The following is a 19,443-nucleotide window of genomic DNA, read 5'->3' as shown; positions in this document are numbered from 1 at the left end:
GCCCATGCTCCGCAACAAGAGAAGCCACCACAATGAGAAGCCCGTGCACCACAATGAAGAGTAGCCCCCACTAGCCGCAACTAGAGAAAAGCCCGCACGCAGCAACGAAGACCCAGCGCAGCCAAAAATGAAATAAATTTATGTGTGTGTACATATATATAAAGTCAACTATACTTCAATAAAAAGAAAAAAAACAGGGAAAGAATAATCTCTGACCTTGGATTAGGTAATGGTTCCTTAGCTATGACACCAAAAGCACAATCAAGAGAAGAAAAATAAAGTGGACTTCATCAAAATTAAAACGATGTGTGTGATTAAGAAAATGAAAACCCAGAGAACAAGAGAAAATATCTGTAAATCATGTATCTGAAAAGGGTCTACTATGCAGAATATACGAAGAATTCTTACAACTCAACAAAAAAGACAAATAACCCAATTAAAAACGGGCATAAACATCATTAGTTGTTAGGGAAATGCAAATAACCACAACGCGGCACTACTTCATATCCACTAGGATGCGTATAATTTAAGAAAGAAATGGATAACTACTAATGTTGGCAAGGATGTGGAGAAAGAATACAAGCTGGTGTAGCCACTGCGGAACAGTCTGGCAGTTCCTTCAAGAGATAAATATAAGTTATCATGACTCAGCAATTCCGCATCTAGATTTATACCCAAGAGAACTGAGAATATGTTCATACAAAGACTTGAAAGGTGGAAACAACCCAAATGTCCATCAACATGATGAATGGATAGACATAAGGTGGTCCACCCATATACTGGAACATATGTTGGCCATAAAAAGAGGATGAAATACAGATACGTGCTCCCACGTGGATAAGCCCTGAAAACATTATGCCGAGTGAAAGAACGCAGACACAAAAAGCCACGTGTCGTATTATTCCACTTATATGACATGTCCAGAGCAGGCAAATCCAGAGAGAGAGAGAGAGAGCGAGAGCGAGAGCAGAGTAGAGCAGTGGTCATGGGGGCTGGGGAGAGAGCAGGTAAAGGGTAGCTATTGCTAGTGGGTACTGGGCTTCTTCTGAAGGTGATGGAAATGTTCTGGAACTGGATAGTGGCGGTGGTTATACAGCCCTGTGAAAAACCACTGAACTGTATACTTTAAAATGGTGAATTTTATGTTACATGAAATAGCTCAATAAAGAAATGATTAATAGGAAGAATAACATTAAGTGAAAATTTAAGTTTAGTAAGAAAAAGCTTAGCTGGAAAGAGGGTTAAGAACAAGCTAAATGAATGAGAGAAAAGCATATCATGTGTACATGTTGTGTGTGTGTGTGTGTGTGTGTGTGTGTGTAGGTATATGTTACATTGAGTTTAAAAATTAGTATTTGAAAAAACCATGCCTTGAGCCCTAGAATGAGAACATATTCATGTTCATAAGACAGATAACCATTTCCAATCAAAGAAGACCCCCATCCCCTCCCCCCACAGCTTCCCACAGCAGAGGGGCTGGCGGGAGGAATACCATTTTGATCTGGGTGCTGTCTGTCAGCTGCTGCACGGCGTACGCGTCCTCTGTGTTGTACTGGAGCAGGATGGCCATCTGGAACGTCGACGCCTTCGGGTCCCCACATGAAAGAAAGAGAGGCAAAACCTAAACGCGCGGACAACTCCCAGAGTACAGAGCCTCAGCGGGAAGAACCTACTCATGAAACCAATTCTCCAAACGGATGCGAAAAACCAAAGCAGATCTAAAAGGGAATACAAAGCGTCATAATTCCACCACGATGCCACATTTTCCTGAAAGACGTCATTCTCCACCTTTTCAAACATTCAAGTGATTTTGAACTTTCTTCCAGATGCTTTGTCTGTATAAATACAGCTGGCCTTTGAACGCCTCGCAGCAGGGCTGGGTTAGGGGCGCCGAGCCTGAGCAGCTGGGCGGCCCCGTGGGTATGTGCTTCCTCCCCACCCGAGGATCCACATCCAGATTCAACCAACCGCGGATCCGGGCTGCGTAGTATTTACTACGGAAAAAACCCGCCTAAGAGTCGACCCGTGAGGTGCAAGCTCGTGTGGTTCAAGGGTTAAGTGTACACACCATCTATATGCAGCCACACTCATTCTATATAGATGAACACAGAGGTACTCAGCCAGTGTAGACAGAAGCACTGAGCATCCATCTTTAAATTTGCTTTTCCACAAATACTAAAGAAAACTGTGTCTGGTACACCACTGACAGAGGAACCTGTGCGCTGAGCTGTATTATAGTTGGGTGTTTTTTGGTTTTTTTTTTTTTAATCCTAAGTACTTCACTATGTAAAGTTTAAATGGTTTAAAGCAAACCACAACCGCTCTGAGGTATTTTTAGCAAACCGTGCGCCAGGCAGCATGCACTGGTTTTAATTTCTCAAGCTGTGCAGGGAACGACGCCCGCTGAGGGAGGGCGCTCCACTCCTGGGGGAGCCTGGGCGCTGTGCCACACGCCCCATGGGAACCCCTCCTCCCTTCCCCTCTTCCATAACCCGCGGCAACAACTAAAGGGCCATGAGCACCGCCACTTGTCCAGGCAAAACCCTGGTCAACGGGAGGGGGGGCAGCAGCGGCAGTGTGGGCAGGGTGAGTGCCTCTGACAGACTTCACGATGCGGCCAGGAAAATGGCCCGGGGGGCACGGGGTGCGGGGGGGCAAGACCGACAGCTGTGAGGTCTCTCCTGAGATGAGCAGGGGCCTCTCATCTCTGATGGCAGTGACCAAAAGCAAAACGAGTCTCTGATAAATGTTCCACAGCTTGGTGGTAGCCCCACAGGTGTCCACATTTGTCATAACTCCAACTGTACACTTAGATGGGTGTCTTTTTACGTAGATTATCTCAGTAAAGTTTACAGAATGTCCACTTATCAAAAAAGGGGCACTGAGATTTCAGGTACTGAAGTATGAACTCACAGATTCTTCTATGAACACTTGGGAATAAAGAAAAAGTTCCAGTCGTACAATTGACCCTTGACACAGGTTTGAACTGTGTGGGTCCACTTCTATGTGGATTTTGTTTTTCAGTAGTCAACAGCACAGTGCTACAGATCGGAGGTTGGTTGAATCCAAATGCAAGGGAACCGTGGATACAGGGTACCGTGGACGCAGGGTGCCAACTCTTAAGCTATGTGCAGATTTTCAACTGCATGGAGGACGGGTGCCCCTGACCCCCGCACTGCTCAAGGGTCAGCTGTAGAGAAATCCACATTCAAGTGGATAAAGACCTCTGGACCTGGTGTAACAGAATATCAAACACTTTTATCAGGGTAGAACTATTAAAAGTTTCAATTAATGAGCAGGTTGAGTCTGCAGAATGCAGTCACAAGTTTCTTAACACTTAACAACAGATTTATAATTGTTTTTATAAGCACACCAGTGAAACCCTCTTCAAGGTGGATTCTTTAACGTAAGAGACCTTAACTGCAGTTTCGTCTCTGCTGCGTATCAGCCCGGAGCCAGAGGAAGTCACTTAAATTTGCCTGATCCTCCGTTTCCCAGATACAAAATGGAACCTAAGTTACCATCATCATCACACAGCACGCAGCACCGCAGTGAGCGCCGAGGGTGGTTGTCAACGCGAAACTGCCCCGTCGAAGGGGAAGAGCTATTATCGTAATTAAATTCATGAAACTCCAGCTTTTTAAACTACTATCTGACCACTGAGTGTGTGTCAGGCAGGAGCTGTACCCAACACTTATTAAATACATGATTTCGCTTATTTTTCACACCACACACAGAGTCGAAGCACTGACACCCGCCCGCCCTTTTGTGGAGGAGAAAAGTGAGGCTCAGTGTCATTAAGTAACTTCTCCCTTAGCCACAGAGAGTAAGAACTCAGCTCCGCTGACTCTTAAAAATCCAAGCTGTTTAACCACGATATTATTTTGCCAGAAGCTTGACTCCAGATTTTGTTGCGTGAAACACTATATTTCTGTAACTTGTCTTCATTTATACTTAAAAAAAAAAAATCCAAAATAAAAAGGTGATCTTACCTGCAAAGTGTATCTGTTTTTGAAGCAGTTTGTTACTAATTCTCCTTTTGACAGCTGATATAACCATGTCAATTTTCTGCCACTGTGACGGCTGGCATAAAACGCTGTGAATCGCTGGTAACTCCGTTCCAGCTGGATACAGAGGGGGAAGAGCATTTGTGGAATATATATCTCACCATATTCTACAGTCAACATCTCTAAATAAAAAACACTGGTCCAAGTTTACCGGACAAAATGCTTACAGAACAGTAAAATACAAATATCAAGTGTTTACTCTCTTGCAAAAAAGCACGCTGATTTAAGCATTTGAAGGTACAATCCAAAAGTTTTTAGCTCCAGACAAGTAGGTGCCACCACGATGTTCATCGCAGAACTGTTAGGTTCTACTTTCGAGAGTAAATGACCATGTAAATGAACACGCTGTTGAGGTGGAACAGAGGTGGCGCACCTCTGGATCTCCTGCCCTGCCCGGGGCTCGCAGCTGCCTTAGCACCACCCCGTTTAATGCCACGTGGCCGACCAGCAGGAAGGCCTCCTGCAGACAGCACGTGTATAATGGTGGAGGCTGCCCCTTTTCACCTTTGCTCAACACGAAGGGAACGAACAGACGACAGAGTCATCCTTACCTCCGACGGCAAGGCAAACGTACAAGACTGCTGAAAGGGCCACGATCCAGAACTCAGAACTTGAATGCTGAAGTCCACTGGGGGGATGGGGAAAAATCCAGGAGTACACGTAATTAGCCTCATGAACTGAAAAGTGCCACATGTCAGATAAACATGGATTGCTTTTTATTAAAAGAAAGCATACTGAGTGAAAAATCCTGCTTTAATATAAAACTAAGGATTGAACACATTTAATTTCAATTAAATTCAGTAAAGGGAAGAAGAGCCAGAAATTCCCTCCTCCGAAGAGTGAGCTTTTCATTTCTCTTCTAACGCAGAATTACACAACATTGTGTGCCTGTCTGGCTGCACCTGCTTTAGTTTTCTGCCATGAATAACCCTCAGTCCCCCTGAGGCGCACCTGAGCCCACCAGGCATGGATGGCATGAGAGCCCCAAACTCTAGACAACGAGAACCCCAAAGTAAACCGACTTCATTGTTCTGTGTAGCACAGATTACTCTGTGTATAGCACACGGACTATACATATCTAACACACATACAACCTATACATTGTTTGTAACAGTCATGTCATCATCGCAGATGGCTGACAGTAAGTCCGCTGGCACGGCCGTCAAGTTGAACAGTGAAATAGTGCTTTCAATTTGGGAAAAGTACAAACCTCGTATTTCATTTAAAAAGATAAAATCACATGATGATGTCAGCGTCACCTGCCACCTCCTGCAGCAGGCAGACCTCACAGCAGGAGCCCAGCTGGCCTCCACAAACGAGGCCGGGCACCCGCCTGTCCCGACCCCCAACGGCAATCGGAAGCCATGTCTGACTCTGTTATCTATACAGCCAATTCAGTTTCTTATAATTAAAAAAACTGCTAGAATGGAATTAAACTAAGGTTAAAAAACATTCATTGAAACTTAAACTGTGCGTGGAGCCCCGAGATGGCAAACGCCTGGGGTGGGGCAGCCACGTCAGCCAGGAGAAGGGGCCGGGGCTCAGGACCTGGACGCAAGCCACCCGCCCGGCTCGGCCCTCCGGGAAAGGCCAACACGCTTCCAAGGCTGTCACCTCCTGTCACCACACAAGCCAGGAGGTGGGCAGTGCCTGTGGGGAGGACTTCCTGTTTACCTGTCCCTGAATTTCTGATAGGGCATCCACCATCTCTCTCACTAGCTACAAAGAGCGCCACCTCCTCCGAGAACCCTGCCTGTAAAGGAAGCTCGGAAACCCAAGCATACTCACAGTCCAGGGGCTCCGAGTTCGTCAGGTGTTTTTTGAACTGCTCATTCAAATCTTTGCTTACACCGATGTCTTGAAACATCCGCTGAAGTTTAGAGGTATACTCGAAACCACAAGCTTGCTGAAATGAACCCAGATAACTGCCTTATTAATTTCTATAGAAATATAGATGTATACAGGGACTCCGATGGGGATCACAGTGCATGACGGACGCTTAACCGAATTACTAAAGGTAGTTAACATTTAACTGTATCTCAGGGTATAAACATGCACTGATTAAAATTCATACACTATCAAAAATTATAGTTATAAATGGAATGGTTACGACTTTATACACACAGTAACTATCACGCAGGCCCAAAGAGCAAGGATTTCTGACCCCGTGGGGGAACACCAAGATGACATACTTCGCTATGTCTCTCATCCACTACCACAGACTGAACGGTGCCCCTACCCCAGTCCTGTGCTCATGGCATTTGGAAGTCAGGTCACAGAGAAATAATTAAGTTTAGAAAAGGTCATGAGGGCGGGCCTACGCCACGTTGGGATTAGTGTGGTTGTGAGAAGAGACGGAGAGGGTGCCCCCGACCCCGCTCCCTGTCGTGGGAGGACGTGGCCGGGCGGCCCCAGGCAAGCTGGGAAGAGAGCCCTCACCAGAAACTGAACTGGCTGGGACCTTGATCTTGGACTTCCCGGCAGCCTGCAGAACTCTGAGAATAAACCTCTCTTGTTCAAGCCACTCAGTCTATGGTATTTTGGTACGGCAGCCCAGCTGAACAAGATGCCCGTGGAACTATAACTTCGGGTCAAAGTGAAATATGCTGCAAAACATGTAGCAGCATTTGACAGGCTAGCGAGCAGGCTAAGTGCAGAGGCGGCCGAATAAGGAAAGAAATACTCAACAGCAAACTAACACTGACGCTTTCTGTCCTCCTGCAGACGTGGGGTTACTAATTGTTAACCAAGCCCAGAAAAAAACAAAACACCCCGCCCCCTCAAGGCCAACAGCACAAGAGTACGGGCCACGCCACGTGGAGCAATTCTTGGTGGCGGGGACAGAGCTGAGGCCACAGGTGCAGGAGCGGGCGCTGGGCGTCGAGCAGGGCTCGGCTGGAACAGAAGGGCCCCCGGGTGTGTGTGCTGGGCAGGTAGGGTGGTCGGGAGAGCACGTGAGGCCTGATGAGGGGAGACCTGGGCTTATCACAACTGTGGTGGGTTCTCGGTAGCGGAGTAGCAGAGCGCACCCTGCACGGACTCCGTGTTATCACTGATTGACGGCTTTGCCCAACTGATAACCTGGAGAGACTAGGAACTTCAATGACTTAAGCTGGAATCGTTCAGGAAGCGACGACACTTACCTTTAACTTAGAGATCATGCTTGCCTCGGCATCATCACTTGCACTGTTCTGATGGACGAGCCTCTTGGCCAGCATCTTCGCATAGAACTTCTGAAACACGTCTTTGTCCTCTATGTACTTGAAGACCACCATCTAGAAAGCCACCACGAGAGCACACTTAACGCACTTACAATCTGTCACCAACACGTGTGCTTTGTCTTGTCCGGCCCTGTATGCCAACATTTATGACGACAAAAAATACTGTCCTGCTTCCTTGGTGGCGCAGTGGTTAAGAACCCGCCTGCCAATGCAGGAGACATGGGTTCGGGCTCTGGTCAAGGAAGATCCCACATGCCGCGGAGCAACTAAGCCCGTGTGCCACAACTACTGAGCCTGCGCTCTAGAGCCGGCGAGCCACAACTACTGGGACCGCACGCCTAGAGCCCATGCTCCACAACAAGAGAAGCCACCGCAATGAGAAGCCCATGCACCACAAGGAAGAGTAGCCCCCGATCACCGCAACAAGAGAAAGCGCGCGTGCAGCAACGAAGACCCAACATAGCCAAAAGTAAATTTTTAATAAATTTTAAAAAATAGTTAAAAAAAATACTGTCCTGTAATCTTTAAAGTAAATATTTTCATCAACCCCTTAAATCACATTAAGTTGCTCTACACTTAGTACTAATGAGGAAAGTACAAATGCTAAAATTAATGACTCAACATAGGGAGTAAAATCATAGATTCGAAAGAAAATAAATGATTCTACTACTTTCCACATTCCAGATAGCTCATATAAATAACTTTAAAGCCACTTGTCAGAGAAAAGGTTACAACATAGCGACATAACTACCCAGCACCTTACCACTTGGTTGAGCGTGTCTTCTAGTTCTGCTTCTTCTGGGTTCTTGGAACTGAAAAATTTTTAAAGGCATAGTGTTTTAAAACAAATCAGCAAACATTTACTAAACAAGCACCACTGAGCCAAACTGCCATATCAGACTGTGGTTCTGAACATTCAAATGCTCAGTTCTTTTCAGATGAACAGGTGGAAGAGGGAAAGTTAGCTCTCCTTACCTGTGGCAACCTGTCAATCTTATATCGTGTCTCAATTTCATAATCTATTCTCCCATATGATCATTTAGAATATCCACAATGAAACTGAACAGAAGATACTTGTTAAAAGTTTCCCAAAACATTCTGAACCAAGTTTTCCTTTAAGATAATCCATTTAAATGTAAGTAAATGAGCTTCACTTTTCTAATTGCATTCTACAATATGCTTTAAGTTAACTTTGAAAAAAACCCAAACAAACACCTTTTAATGGCCTAATAATTAAAGACAATGAAAGGGGTTTTTAAACCACTTCTCAAGTGCTGCCTTCCGTTTGTCATTATGTCTACAAAATAGATGCTTGCCCTTTAACAACGGATTCATTCACTCTATTCTATGAGTAAATATTAATTGAAAGGTGATTTCAGGGTAAATACAAATTTAAAGCTTTTATCCCAAGAGTCCTTTATAAACAAGACCCCTATAAATTCATATAAAATGATCCAACCACCAGACAGGCTCCTATTTAAGAACAGTTGGCTCCGAAGGTCCATTCTTCCCTCTCTTTTTCTCACTGAGAGGTCAGGGCTGTATCTCTCCTGAAAGAAGTTAGTTTAGTGCCCACTGGAGTCTAGTCACTGACACGCGCTCATTAAAGCAGCACTTTTGGAACTATCCACCATTCTGTCTGCTTCAGCAGCCTTAACTGAAGAAAAATCTATCAAGAGACTTGATGAGAAAATTTCTAAAAAGACAATGGCTAAAAAAGAAGCTATGTACTCTGCCAAACAAACTGGAGCTCTAAGAGAGTACCTACATATTTAAAATATTGAAAACTTTCATTTTATAGAGCCTAAAAAATGAAATCGGGTCAGAAGAGGCATCCCAATTTAAAGTCCATTTTCACTCCTGAAATGAATACATCAGTGGATCTGACTAGAATTGCTAAATTATACATTAGACAAGCATTGTGATAAGTAGGGGGAAAAAAAATCAAATACTCAATTTGCACTGGGCCTTGGGCAAATCACTTTCCGGCAAAGTTAAGAGAGAGATAGCTACTGACCTTATCAAATGTTTTCTCATGTCAATCAAGAAGACCACATAGTTGTTCATACAGCTCTCAGTTAATAAAGTCAACTACATTAGATTTACTACTGTTGAGCCATCCTTGCATTCATTCCTAGAAAGCTATGCTATGTTCTGGACCGTTCTTCTTTAGTTCGCTGATAAATTCAGTTTGCTAACATTTTACTTAGGATTCCCACAACTCTCTTCTAAGTGAGACTTGTTTGTAGTCTTCTGCTTGGTAGTGTAGGTGTTCTCAGTCTTTTTTTGTAATGGGATTATACGAGCCTTTGAGAGCGGCTTAAAATACAATTTACTGATATCAAACCAATATGGTTGTGGGGCACGGAAAACTACTGCAAAATCTGTTGGTGTGAATATTTGGAATAGGAAAATAAGCCTTGAGCATTTCTAAACTGAAAAAAGCTACTCCTCAGTGAAAGAGATGCTGATGAAAACCAAAACACACACACAAAAAATTAAGTGAGAACTTCAAAAACCACAACACAGAGAAGAAAACCATATGAGACACGTTGCCTCTAGTGCTTCATACACATACATTGATTAGGAAAAATACCAGTTGAGAAATAAGATGGTTAAAATACAAAGACTATGAAACAGCAACAAAACAAACTCGTTAAATGAAAATAAACGTTAAAAGTACACAGACTGATGCAAACACTATAGTATGTGGAGAGTCTTCTGTTTTAAAAAGCAGCCAGTGGGGGCTACTGCAGATTTTCAACTGGAAAAAAATTAATCAAGGCCAGTAGAAAAGAGCAAGTAGGGAGTGAAGAGAAATGGTGACTTTGTGCTGTAACCTCCACCCTCGTCACCACCAGCTGGACCTGCCCAGTGGAGTCTATTTAGCTAAAGGGTCACGGCGCACACCGCCTGCCATTATAGACATCAGTGATGTAAGAAAAACATGAACTGGGCACAGTACACGTAACGTGAAGTGCCGTTTAGGAAGACAAAGAAGGTGTATTAGGTTTACAGTATTTTCTCAAAAGGTACAAAAATTACAGTTTAACATACACACGTAAAATGTAATATAAATTTTAACTCCTCATCTAGAGGCTGAGATTTTAAACAGGTTTACTAAGAAAAAACACAAAGTCACGAGTACCTCTTCTTCAACAAGGAGTCACAGTATCGAGCCAGCAACTCGGGGGATTTACTGGATGACTGAGCCATTTTGGTAACCGCGTTGTTGTTTATGAAGCGACCGCAAGCCTGCAGATCACAGAAAACACAGTCAGAGGCCAGTGTGCCAGCCACTGTCCCCAAGAGAGCCATGGGCCAGCACACCCACCTTGTCCAGTGCGGCCACGAACCCAGCATCGTTGTTGAACGCTGACATCACCAGGGCGTTGTATTTTTTGTGAACATCCAACACTGTCTGTACATACGTTTTGGGGTCCTTGGGTAGAGGGAGAAACAGACACACAAGTTGGTTTCTGGGGACTAAACGGCACACTAACAGCGACTAGAAAACATTCCAAAAGGTCTGGATACCTCTTCAAAGATGTTAACAAGATCAAGAAATAGTTTTCATTCCATCATCAAAACACATAGGATATGATGTTTATAGATCTAATAAAAGAAAATATATTCTCTGCACTCGAAATTAAATACTGACTTCAAGCTATATGAAAAATAGTGATTTTTTCAAGCTATCTGAAAACTCAAAGGGATGACAGAAAACAAACTTTCAAAGTGGTAGCTTTACTTTGCCAATCTTTGTTGTTAACAATTCAACTTCTCGACTTTGTTTTGGCTGGGGAAACCAGTCTACCAGTTATTTAGAACTTAGCTGGGCAGGCAATGCAAAGAACATAGCTTTTAGGTCCTAGGAAGTGTGGTTGAGGGGCCGGAGTAGGTCACACGTGGCAGCAACGGTGAGATAGTACATTTGGGAAAATCAGAAGACCCACGTGGACAAACAGAGAGAACTGAGATGGGAAAGGCCAGGGCCTGGGAGACAGGACAGGCAGAGCACTGTGGGATCGGCAGGGTGGCCCAGTGGGAGTCTCTGGACAAAGGAACAACAGGATGGAAATGAAATGTGAAAGTCAGCCACAGGAGAGGCTTCTGGAGCGACACAGAAGGAACACAGGAAAGGGGGCGCCAAAGGAGACAGTCCTGGGTCATAAGAAAGCAGAGGCCGACGCTGAGCACCAGCTGCGCACCGGACGGCGCTGAGCCCGCTGAGGGCTGTCACTACGCTGCCGCGAGGCCAGTGCTGTTCGCATCCCCTCCTCACAGACGAAGAAACAAAGTCACAGGCAACCAGCCGGCCAAGGGCCTAAGCGGTGGCAGTCGGGCCCGGACACGGGCAGCCTGACTCCTGAGAGCCTCTGAGAAGGAAAGGGCCCAGGTGAGAGGTCGGGAAGACAGGCTGAGCCCACGTGGTGCGCGCTGAGGGCACAGCGGCCGGCACATCACAAAGGCAAGGCCTGGTGCAGGGGGCTTAAATGGTTTGCCAGCGTTTCCAAATTCCTCACAGGTGTTTCTCCTCGGGATTCAGGAACGAGAAACAGAACTCCCTCAGTTCTAGTTGTTCTGCATTTTTGTGACACTTGTTTTAAAATAATAATGAGTAACCATTAAGAGTAAATCATTTTTCTGTGATAGATAGGGTTACACTAAGAGTGTCAGAGGTTTTTCTGTTAAAGATGTAATAAAAATGCCAGGATTATTATTATTATGAACAAATGATAACAAGATTATCATTTCGATGACATGTAAAGTGGCCTCTACCTGATAGACATTCGACAAAACATTAAAAGGGAATTTAACACAAAATAATTGCCAAATAAAAATCACTTAAAATACTGAAAGCCAATGCCACATATGTTTAATGTTTAAAAATTATCTATCTTAAAACTCAGAACACACACAGCATTAACTGCTCCACCAGATAACCCAGCTCTCAGTTTCATGACAACTATTCCGGGTGTAGAAGAATCTCTTGCATTCTGTATTAATGGTCTTATTCACAAGACTGCACCCAAAAGCATCTCTCAGCTGGCACACAGCGTACTTCATATAAGCTCATTTCTTTTTTCTAACAATGAAAAAATACTGTCCGCTTGACTTAATTTTGGTTTTGCCATTGAAATTGATATTGCTTTCGCCAATTCAGATTGCTTTCTGATTTCATGTCAAATTATTTCACATCATTCAAATTATTTTTCTCTGCATTTGTTCTTTTAAAGTATTTACAAAGAACTTGTATCTACACACTGGAAAATGCCGCAAACATTATCGTGTAGTATTTGAATAAAGGAACGTTAAAGGTTAACAGCGTTACAAAGAACCGCATATCAAAACTGCCAAGTTAAGGGCTTTGCTTCCAAAACTTGCTATTTCTTGGAACACCACTCACAGGATTGATATAAAGTATATTATGTATATAAACAGATTAGTTTTTATTTTATCTGCAAGAATGACTCACCCTTGGCAGCAGAGAGGGACACATGCACGTTTATACCTGGGCATCACCTACAAGGAAGACGGACCCACTGGGTGGCACTGCTCCTCTACCTCACCCTGGCTCCCAGAGACGACCTGAAGCTTGGACTCCCCACATCAGCACCCCCCCCCTTGCCCTGGACCATCATCAATGGATTCCTTTGAATCAGGAAAGTCTCCACGGTGACCATTATGTTTACAGGAGAACTACAACGCTCTTCCCTGTTTTCTTGATTTCTTGACCGATTTTTCTCGGATCTAGGATTTGGAAAAACATAAATGTCCCCCAAAACGCCCAGCAGAACTGCCCGTGGAAAGACAGCGCTTCCCTAAGGGAACAGAAGTCTTCAGACTCCAATTCCAGATTCTTTCTGCTATACGAGAAGACCCAGCCAGGAGCCTGGCTGGTGAGAAGTGAGGGTGTGAACGGAACCCACTGAGGGAAGAGCGTGCCAAGGTACTGAGCCCTGGAGACTTGAATTTAGCATCTGAGATCCAGAGAGAAGCCAGCTTGGAACCTGGCAAGGGCAGATGGAGATGGGAACACACAGGAATAACACAGAGGAGAGAAGTTAAGGAAGGAGCCGTCAGCAGTGCCAAACAGAGAAAAGACGTTCCAAAGGTGAGTGATTTAGCAACCAGGAGGTAAATGACGGTCTCTTCAGAGGGCACCAGATCGCAGGGTTAGACAAGCAACAGAGGTTAGGAGAGAGAAAAGATCAGCCGGATGAAATGCACGTTTTTTTCAAGAGCATGAAGATGTGAATTTCTGACGGTAAAAAAAAAAAAAAAAAAAAAAAAAAAGGAAAGCTCAGCTTGGTGCTCTGTGACGACCTAGATGGGTGGGATGGGGGTGGTGAGGGAGGTCCAAACGGGAGGGGACATAGGTATACATAGAGCTGATTCACTTCATTGTACAGCAGAAACTGACACAACATTGTAAAGCAATTATACTCCAATAAAAAAAAAAAAGGTAGTCAGTAATTGGCGTGATTACTCAATAGTACGCGGGAGCTCTCTGCATATAAGAAACAGGACGCCTCTCAGGCTGGTCCCAGAGGGATCTCATCCAACTCCTACGCGATTGGTGTCTTTATTGCCAATGGCCGTCACATTCCTCTCCAGACCAGACCAGACCAGACCAGACGTCCCCACTCGGTTCACACAACCTGCTGCGGACGCCTGGAGGGATCCCCAAACTCTGTGTGCCAGAGCCGGCCCCATCTCCTCCCTGGCTCTGCTGCTCTCTGGACCTCTCTCTTTCCATTTCTTTTGTTTCAACGTGTTATTGCAGAAAAGAGTCAAACATATTCAAAATTACAAAGAACAGGAAAACCCACCCCACGTATTCATCGTCCAGCTTCAACAATTACCCAACACAGGTCCCGTCCATTACAGAGTCTAATTACTTAATTCCTTCTGTGTCCATCACCAGCCCGTGTCATTTCCATCTGAACCACTCTAACAAACCTAACTGGTACACTAGCAACTCTTCTTCCTTTTAATCCATTTTCTACATGGTAGCGATTTTGTAAAAAAAAAAAAAATCTGATCTTGTCAGTGTCTGTTTTATTATAACCCTCCTCCTGGTTTCGTCTTGCTCTTAGGATTAAGGTGTATCATCAACCTGGCCTTCGAGGTCTCCCATGGTCTGGCCAGCCCAGGCCCACCCTTGCAGGTTTACCTTGTGCCCTGCCCCCTCTTCCTGTCGCAGCAGACTTCGCGGTGGCCAGGACAGGTCTCTGCTCTGTCTAGGACCCCTACCTGGCCCAGGCAGCTCCAACTCTTCTACTGGTCTCCAATACTTTCAGGGAACCTCCCTGAGCTTCCAGGACAGGCCAGGCTTCCCTGTTACACGAGCTCACCATTCGCGTGAGCTATCTCCAAGGGCGGCCTCCCTCGCCGGGCATGAGCTCAAGGGGCTCACCAGACTGCGCCTGCCTTGCCTCCTGTACTTTGCCAACTCATTCTGAAATGGCCAAATCAGGAACAACCATAATCATAACTGAATTACTACCTTTTATCCCACGTTTCCACTAACAGGATAATTCTAAAAGCCCGTCTCACAGAGAGAAAACACACTTTAGGAGCCTGACATAACTTCCACCTTACCCTTAGTTAAAGCAGGGAGGCGTGTGGGGCACGCCCAGAGGAGTGAGGCCAGCACCTCATGGGGAGCTGCTGCACGTCACACAGGATTTCTCGGGGTCACCTGTGATCCTAAGGAATACTGTAATTCTGCCTCAAGAGGCCTGGGGTCTCCCCCTCACGCACGTGCATCGCACTCTCAGCCTGTGCGGCCTCCAGGGCCCCGGGCGGCACCCGGCCTCCTGTCCTCGCGGGGGACAGGCGGAGGCAGCACAGGCCACCCAGGGCCTTGTTCCACGAGGCTGACGTCCACACCTCGGGGCTGCTTCTCTTCACGAAGGAAAGGGAAAGAAATGTGTCTCAACTGACGAGAACACACCACGCCATCGTTCGGGGTCAGTGGAACTCTTCTTCCCCATAAGCATTAGCATTTCCCCTTTGGAGTCGCATCAGCTCCAAGCAAAACACAGAGAAGCAAAAGGTTCAGAAAGAGAACAGTCCCAAACCACCGACTGCACTCTGCCGATGACGTGCGGGAGCTTCAACCCCAGCCCAGCGCCCCATCGCTCAGCACTTTGTGAGGTGCCCCCCTCCACTGCCAGCCTGTGTGCACTCAGGGTTTAAAAGTAATTTTGATATTACCTAATGAGCAAAAACCCCCACAACCCAAACCAAAAAAACCAAACAGCCCCCTCCCCAAAGTGGGAGAGAAATGGGAGGCCTCAAATACCATTCAGTATTCTAAGTCTCACGTTTTCTTAATGGGCCTTAAAAAAGTAATCAATTTTTGTCTGCGTTGGGTCTTCGTTGCTGCACACGGGCTTCCTCTAGTTGCGGCGAGCAGGGGCAACTCTTCGTTGCGGTGCGTGCGGGCTTCTCACCGCGGTGCCTTCTCCTGTTGCTGAGCACGGGCTCTAGGTGCGCAGGCTTCAGTAGTTGTGGCTCACGGGCTTCAGCAGTTGTGGCTCACGGGCTCTAGAGCGCAGGCTCAGTAGCTGTGGCACATGGGCTCAGTAGTTGTGGCTCGCGGGCTCTAAAGCGTAGGCTCAGTAGCTGTGGTGCACGGGATCAGTTGCTCTGCGGCATGCGGGATCTTCCTGGACCAGGGCTCGAACCCGCGTCCCCTGCGTTGGCAGGTGGATTCCTGCACCACCAGGGAAATCCTTTAATGGGCTTTTCTTACTCCATCGCCTCAACTCTTTTGTTTAGATAAGCAGAAATCACTAGTTTTTCTGACTGAGAATGCTTTAAGTTTAAAATATCAAGACAAACGTAGCAACTGAACCAGTGCTCTCCATTGCCACCACGTTAACCTCTGTCCACCTGCTACTTTCTGCCTCAGTCATTTTTACTTATCTTATGAGCCTCAGAGCGTAATGAACACATCTTTAATCTGATCATAACCTTCGGCCTCTGATAAACTTTTACAAATCCCTGACCTGAGTTACGTGACCGTGTGGGCTCCCATTTTTGACCCTGGCCCCTCGTGCCCGCTCACCCCCTACCTTGCCCTGAATCCCAGGTGTGCCTGCAGTCAGCCCTTTGGTGTTGGTTACCCCGTAAATGCTGAGGCTCTAACTGACTAGATTTAGGTGCTGGGTGATCAAAGGCAAAAATATTAAATCTTGAAAGTGGAACTAAGTTAGACTTGCCAAGAAAAACTGTGTCTTCTCTAAGTGAAAGGATGATGTTTCAGAAAGTAATAAATGCATTAGCTCAGAAACAGGAGCAGCGTATACAGAAGGGAAGCGGGTGGGTGGGCGGCCAGAGAAGTTCACGGGTCGCATGTGCTGGTCTTGAACCGGGCAGGGGCCACTTCAGGACGTACAGATACCCAGCAAAGGCGAAGCCAAAATCAGTTTAACGTGGGGTATAAAGTCAGATTTGGGCAGGAAGAGGCTTCCTGCTTGTGAAAGGACTGGAGTTCTCCCTACAGTTGAAGGAGAGAAGGGTGTTTCCCAGATACACAAAGGATACAGTGAGTCTTTTCAGAGCCTGGTTATCTTAGACTGAAGATAGACATTTGTGTATTTTTTCCTTCAGAGAAAATGGTTACCCTCTTCATCTCATGGCAAAGACAGAAGACGATTCATAAATTTAGCTGCGTGCTTTCTGAACCAATCTGCACTGTCACCAAGTATCAGCTCTTTATGTAATTAAAGTTGTAACCTGCTCCCTCCTTTCTCCTTTCCCACATCGACTGCACCAAAACTAGGACACTTCTTTCGTTTTGCTTTTTTTTTTAAAGTTTTATTATGGAAAAATTTCAACATATTCAAAATAAGAAATAGTAAAATCAGCTGCCATAATCCATCACCCAGCTTTCAGGGACAGCCTATAGCTGTAATAGTCTAGGATTTTCTTATCCTACCCTCTCCACACTCTTTAAAGATACGATGGATATGTTTTCCATCTCCCTTGACCACACAAAGCCGGGTCACACTCCAAATGTAAAAGGTCCCCGAGCTAAAGTTTAGCTCTGCGTGGGTAATTTTCTTCTATTATCACCCACAGCAAGGTTGAGTCAGGACTGTTATTTAAGCTTTTTACTCCAGAAGAGAAAGGGAATCTTGGCTGTATAAATGAAACCCAAATCTGCCAGAGGCACCCAGCACTGTGTTACTCTGTTCGTTCTGGGGTAAGCTCACACACAAGTGAGTCCTCAATCCCAACCATGGAACTTTCTCGTAATTCTTTTTCGTAAGGGGTCCCAGACTCAGCCCCTTTGTCTTATACTGAAAAATTTGCTCGTCAGAGCTCCCTGATTTTACTTCTGCTTTTAGAACTCTCCGCTCTAACTGCTCCCTCTTACAAGCACTATCGCCGCGGCAGCCCTGGGCCGCTCCTGAAACGCCTCTCCCTCTCAGTACACCATTGCCTCCAAAGCTGCAAGTAACCATTCACGACTCTGTGCCCCAGGCTGGTTCTGCAGCCCAACCTCCCACCGTCACACCAACAGCCCTGCTGGACATCGAAGCATCTACAAGCCCATTCTTGTTGGATTATATTTCAGTTCCAGTTAGACTGAGGTCACTAAATCAAGATACGGTTTCAAAGAGGACTCTGTGCTTACCTGTTGCCACTTCTGCCCTGAAGACAGAGTAATGAAACATTCTCTACACCTGATTTATGAAGCTTTCTTTGTAGGGAAGAACAATAGCACCCAGACTGCTGCAGAATCGTGTGTTAATTAAAAATTCAACATGGAACCAACTGTATCGGTCAAGCATTCACCAGCAGGTACTTACCAGTCTGTACTGACTCTTTTCCTGAACTTTATTTTGCTACAAAATTGTGGCATTAGGGGAACTTATAAAGCCATCCAATGACTTGACATAGTATTTACTCTGTATTTACATGGATGACTTTCCACATAGCTGGTGTTCTCTTTAGGATGGGCCATGAGGAAAGGTACCGTCAGTTCTGAGTGCCGATAAAGTCCTTCCTCTGAGCCGCAGGCTCGTTCCCTAAGATCACGATGAATCAAGGAGCTGACTGTACCTCACAGTACGACCAACTGTCCTTTCCAGCAAGCTCTCTGTACTGTGGAAGACATCAGAGGCCAATTTGTAATCCACCTCTAATGAGAGACCAGACTTCACTGCACGCACTCTGAGTGCTATCCTACACTTAGCTTCCTTTGTGTTTCCAACCCTTATTTTGCTACTGTTTCATTTATCCTATTGTCTTTTATGTATTGTGTAAGCCGCCCTGAATCCTGCCGGCAACAGTGAGGAGTATAATTAAGACCTAAGTAGACGGAGACCCTATTCTGTGTGAGGCACAGAGCTGGGCTGAGGCCATGAAGATGGATAGAGCCATCCCTGTAGAAGACATTTACACAGACATCTAAGATACACGGAGTGTGAATGTCATGTAAATTGTCCGACATGCTGCTATTTCAAAGGGGTGATCGAGAAAGCCTTCATGGAAGAAATGGCATTTGAGGGTACTGAAAGATAAAGGTGTTTAACACATAGGAAAAAAAGAAGGACTATGTCTAAACAGATAGAACCAGGAGGGTACAGCACGGCACACGTATGGACTGGGAGTGTTTAAAAACGTTTCGACGATGGGCATAATGAGGATGAAGAGTAAGGAGGATGAAACCAGAAAGGAGCTGGGGCGGCAGCAGGTGGCCCTTCCTCCTTGCCACCACGGTCATCGTCATTATCAACAATAACTACTTGCTGTATCGGACGCTAGTTCTAAAATTATAGAGTATCAAACCATAGTAAGGTGTCAGCTTTACTCTTAAGGGATTTATAATAGATGGAGTGACAAGAAACACAGAAGTTATACACAAATATAAAGTGGCATGTGGGAGATTTTTCTAAATGCCCTAATGGTTTAGGATGAGGATACAACTACTTGGGCGGGAAGAGTCAGTGGAGAGCATTTTTTTTTTCAGAAAGTGGGATTTGAGCTGGCCTTCAAAAGCAGGATAAAACGAGAAGGAAGGAAGGACCGCATTCTAAGCAGAGAAGTTAGCGTGTATAATAAACAAGGACGTGTTCTGGGGGGAATGAGGACAGAACAGCTTCACTGGAAGATGAGGTTCATGACAATGG

General features: G+C 45.5%; 1 protein-coding gene across 1 annotated transcript in view; it reads right to left on the bottom strand.

The window, feature by feature from the left end:
• CUL1 (cullin 1) overlaps positions 1–19,443 on the bottom strand; it is a 105,840-nt gene that overhangs the window by 5,182 nt on the left and 81,215 nt on the right. Inside the window, exons 10-17 of the mRNA XM_065884352.1 lie at positions 10,623–10,730; positions 10,437–10,543; positions 8,052–8,100; positions 7,211–7,342; positions 5,856–5,973; positions 4,619–4,695; positions 3,993–4,124; positions 1,493–1,585 (exon numbers count right to left, since the gene is read on the bottom strand). Coding sequence (XP_065740424.1) covers positions 1,493–1,585; positions 3,993–4,124; positions 4,619–4,695; positions 5,856–5,973; positions 7,211–7,342; positions 8,052–8,100; positions 10,437–10,543; positions 10,623–10,730 — 816 coding nt within the window. The remainder of the gene's footprint in view (positions 1–1,492; positions 1,586–3,992; positions 4,125–4,618; positions 4,696–5,855; positions 5,974–7,210; positions 7,343–8,051; positions 8,101–10,436; positions 10,544–10,622; positions 10,731–19,443) is intronic.

This window comes from Phocoena phocoena, chromosome 9, assembly GCF_963924675.1.
Source record: "Phocoena phocoena chromosome 9, mPhoPho1.1, whole genome shotgun sequence".
NCBI classification, from domain to species: Eukaryota; Metazoa; Chordata; class Mammalia; order Artiodactyla; family Phocoenidae; genus Phocoena; species Phocoena phocoena.
Note: the sequence above shows the minus strand (reverse complement) of the source record. Positions and strands in the feature narration are given on the sequence as shown.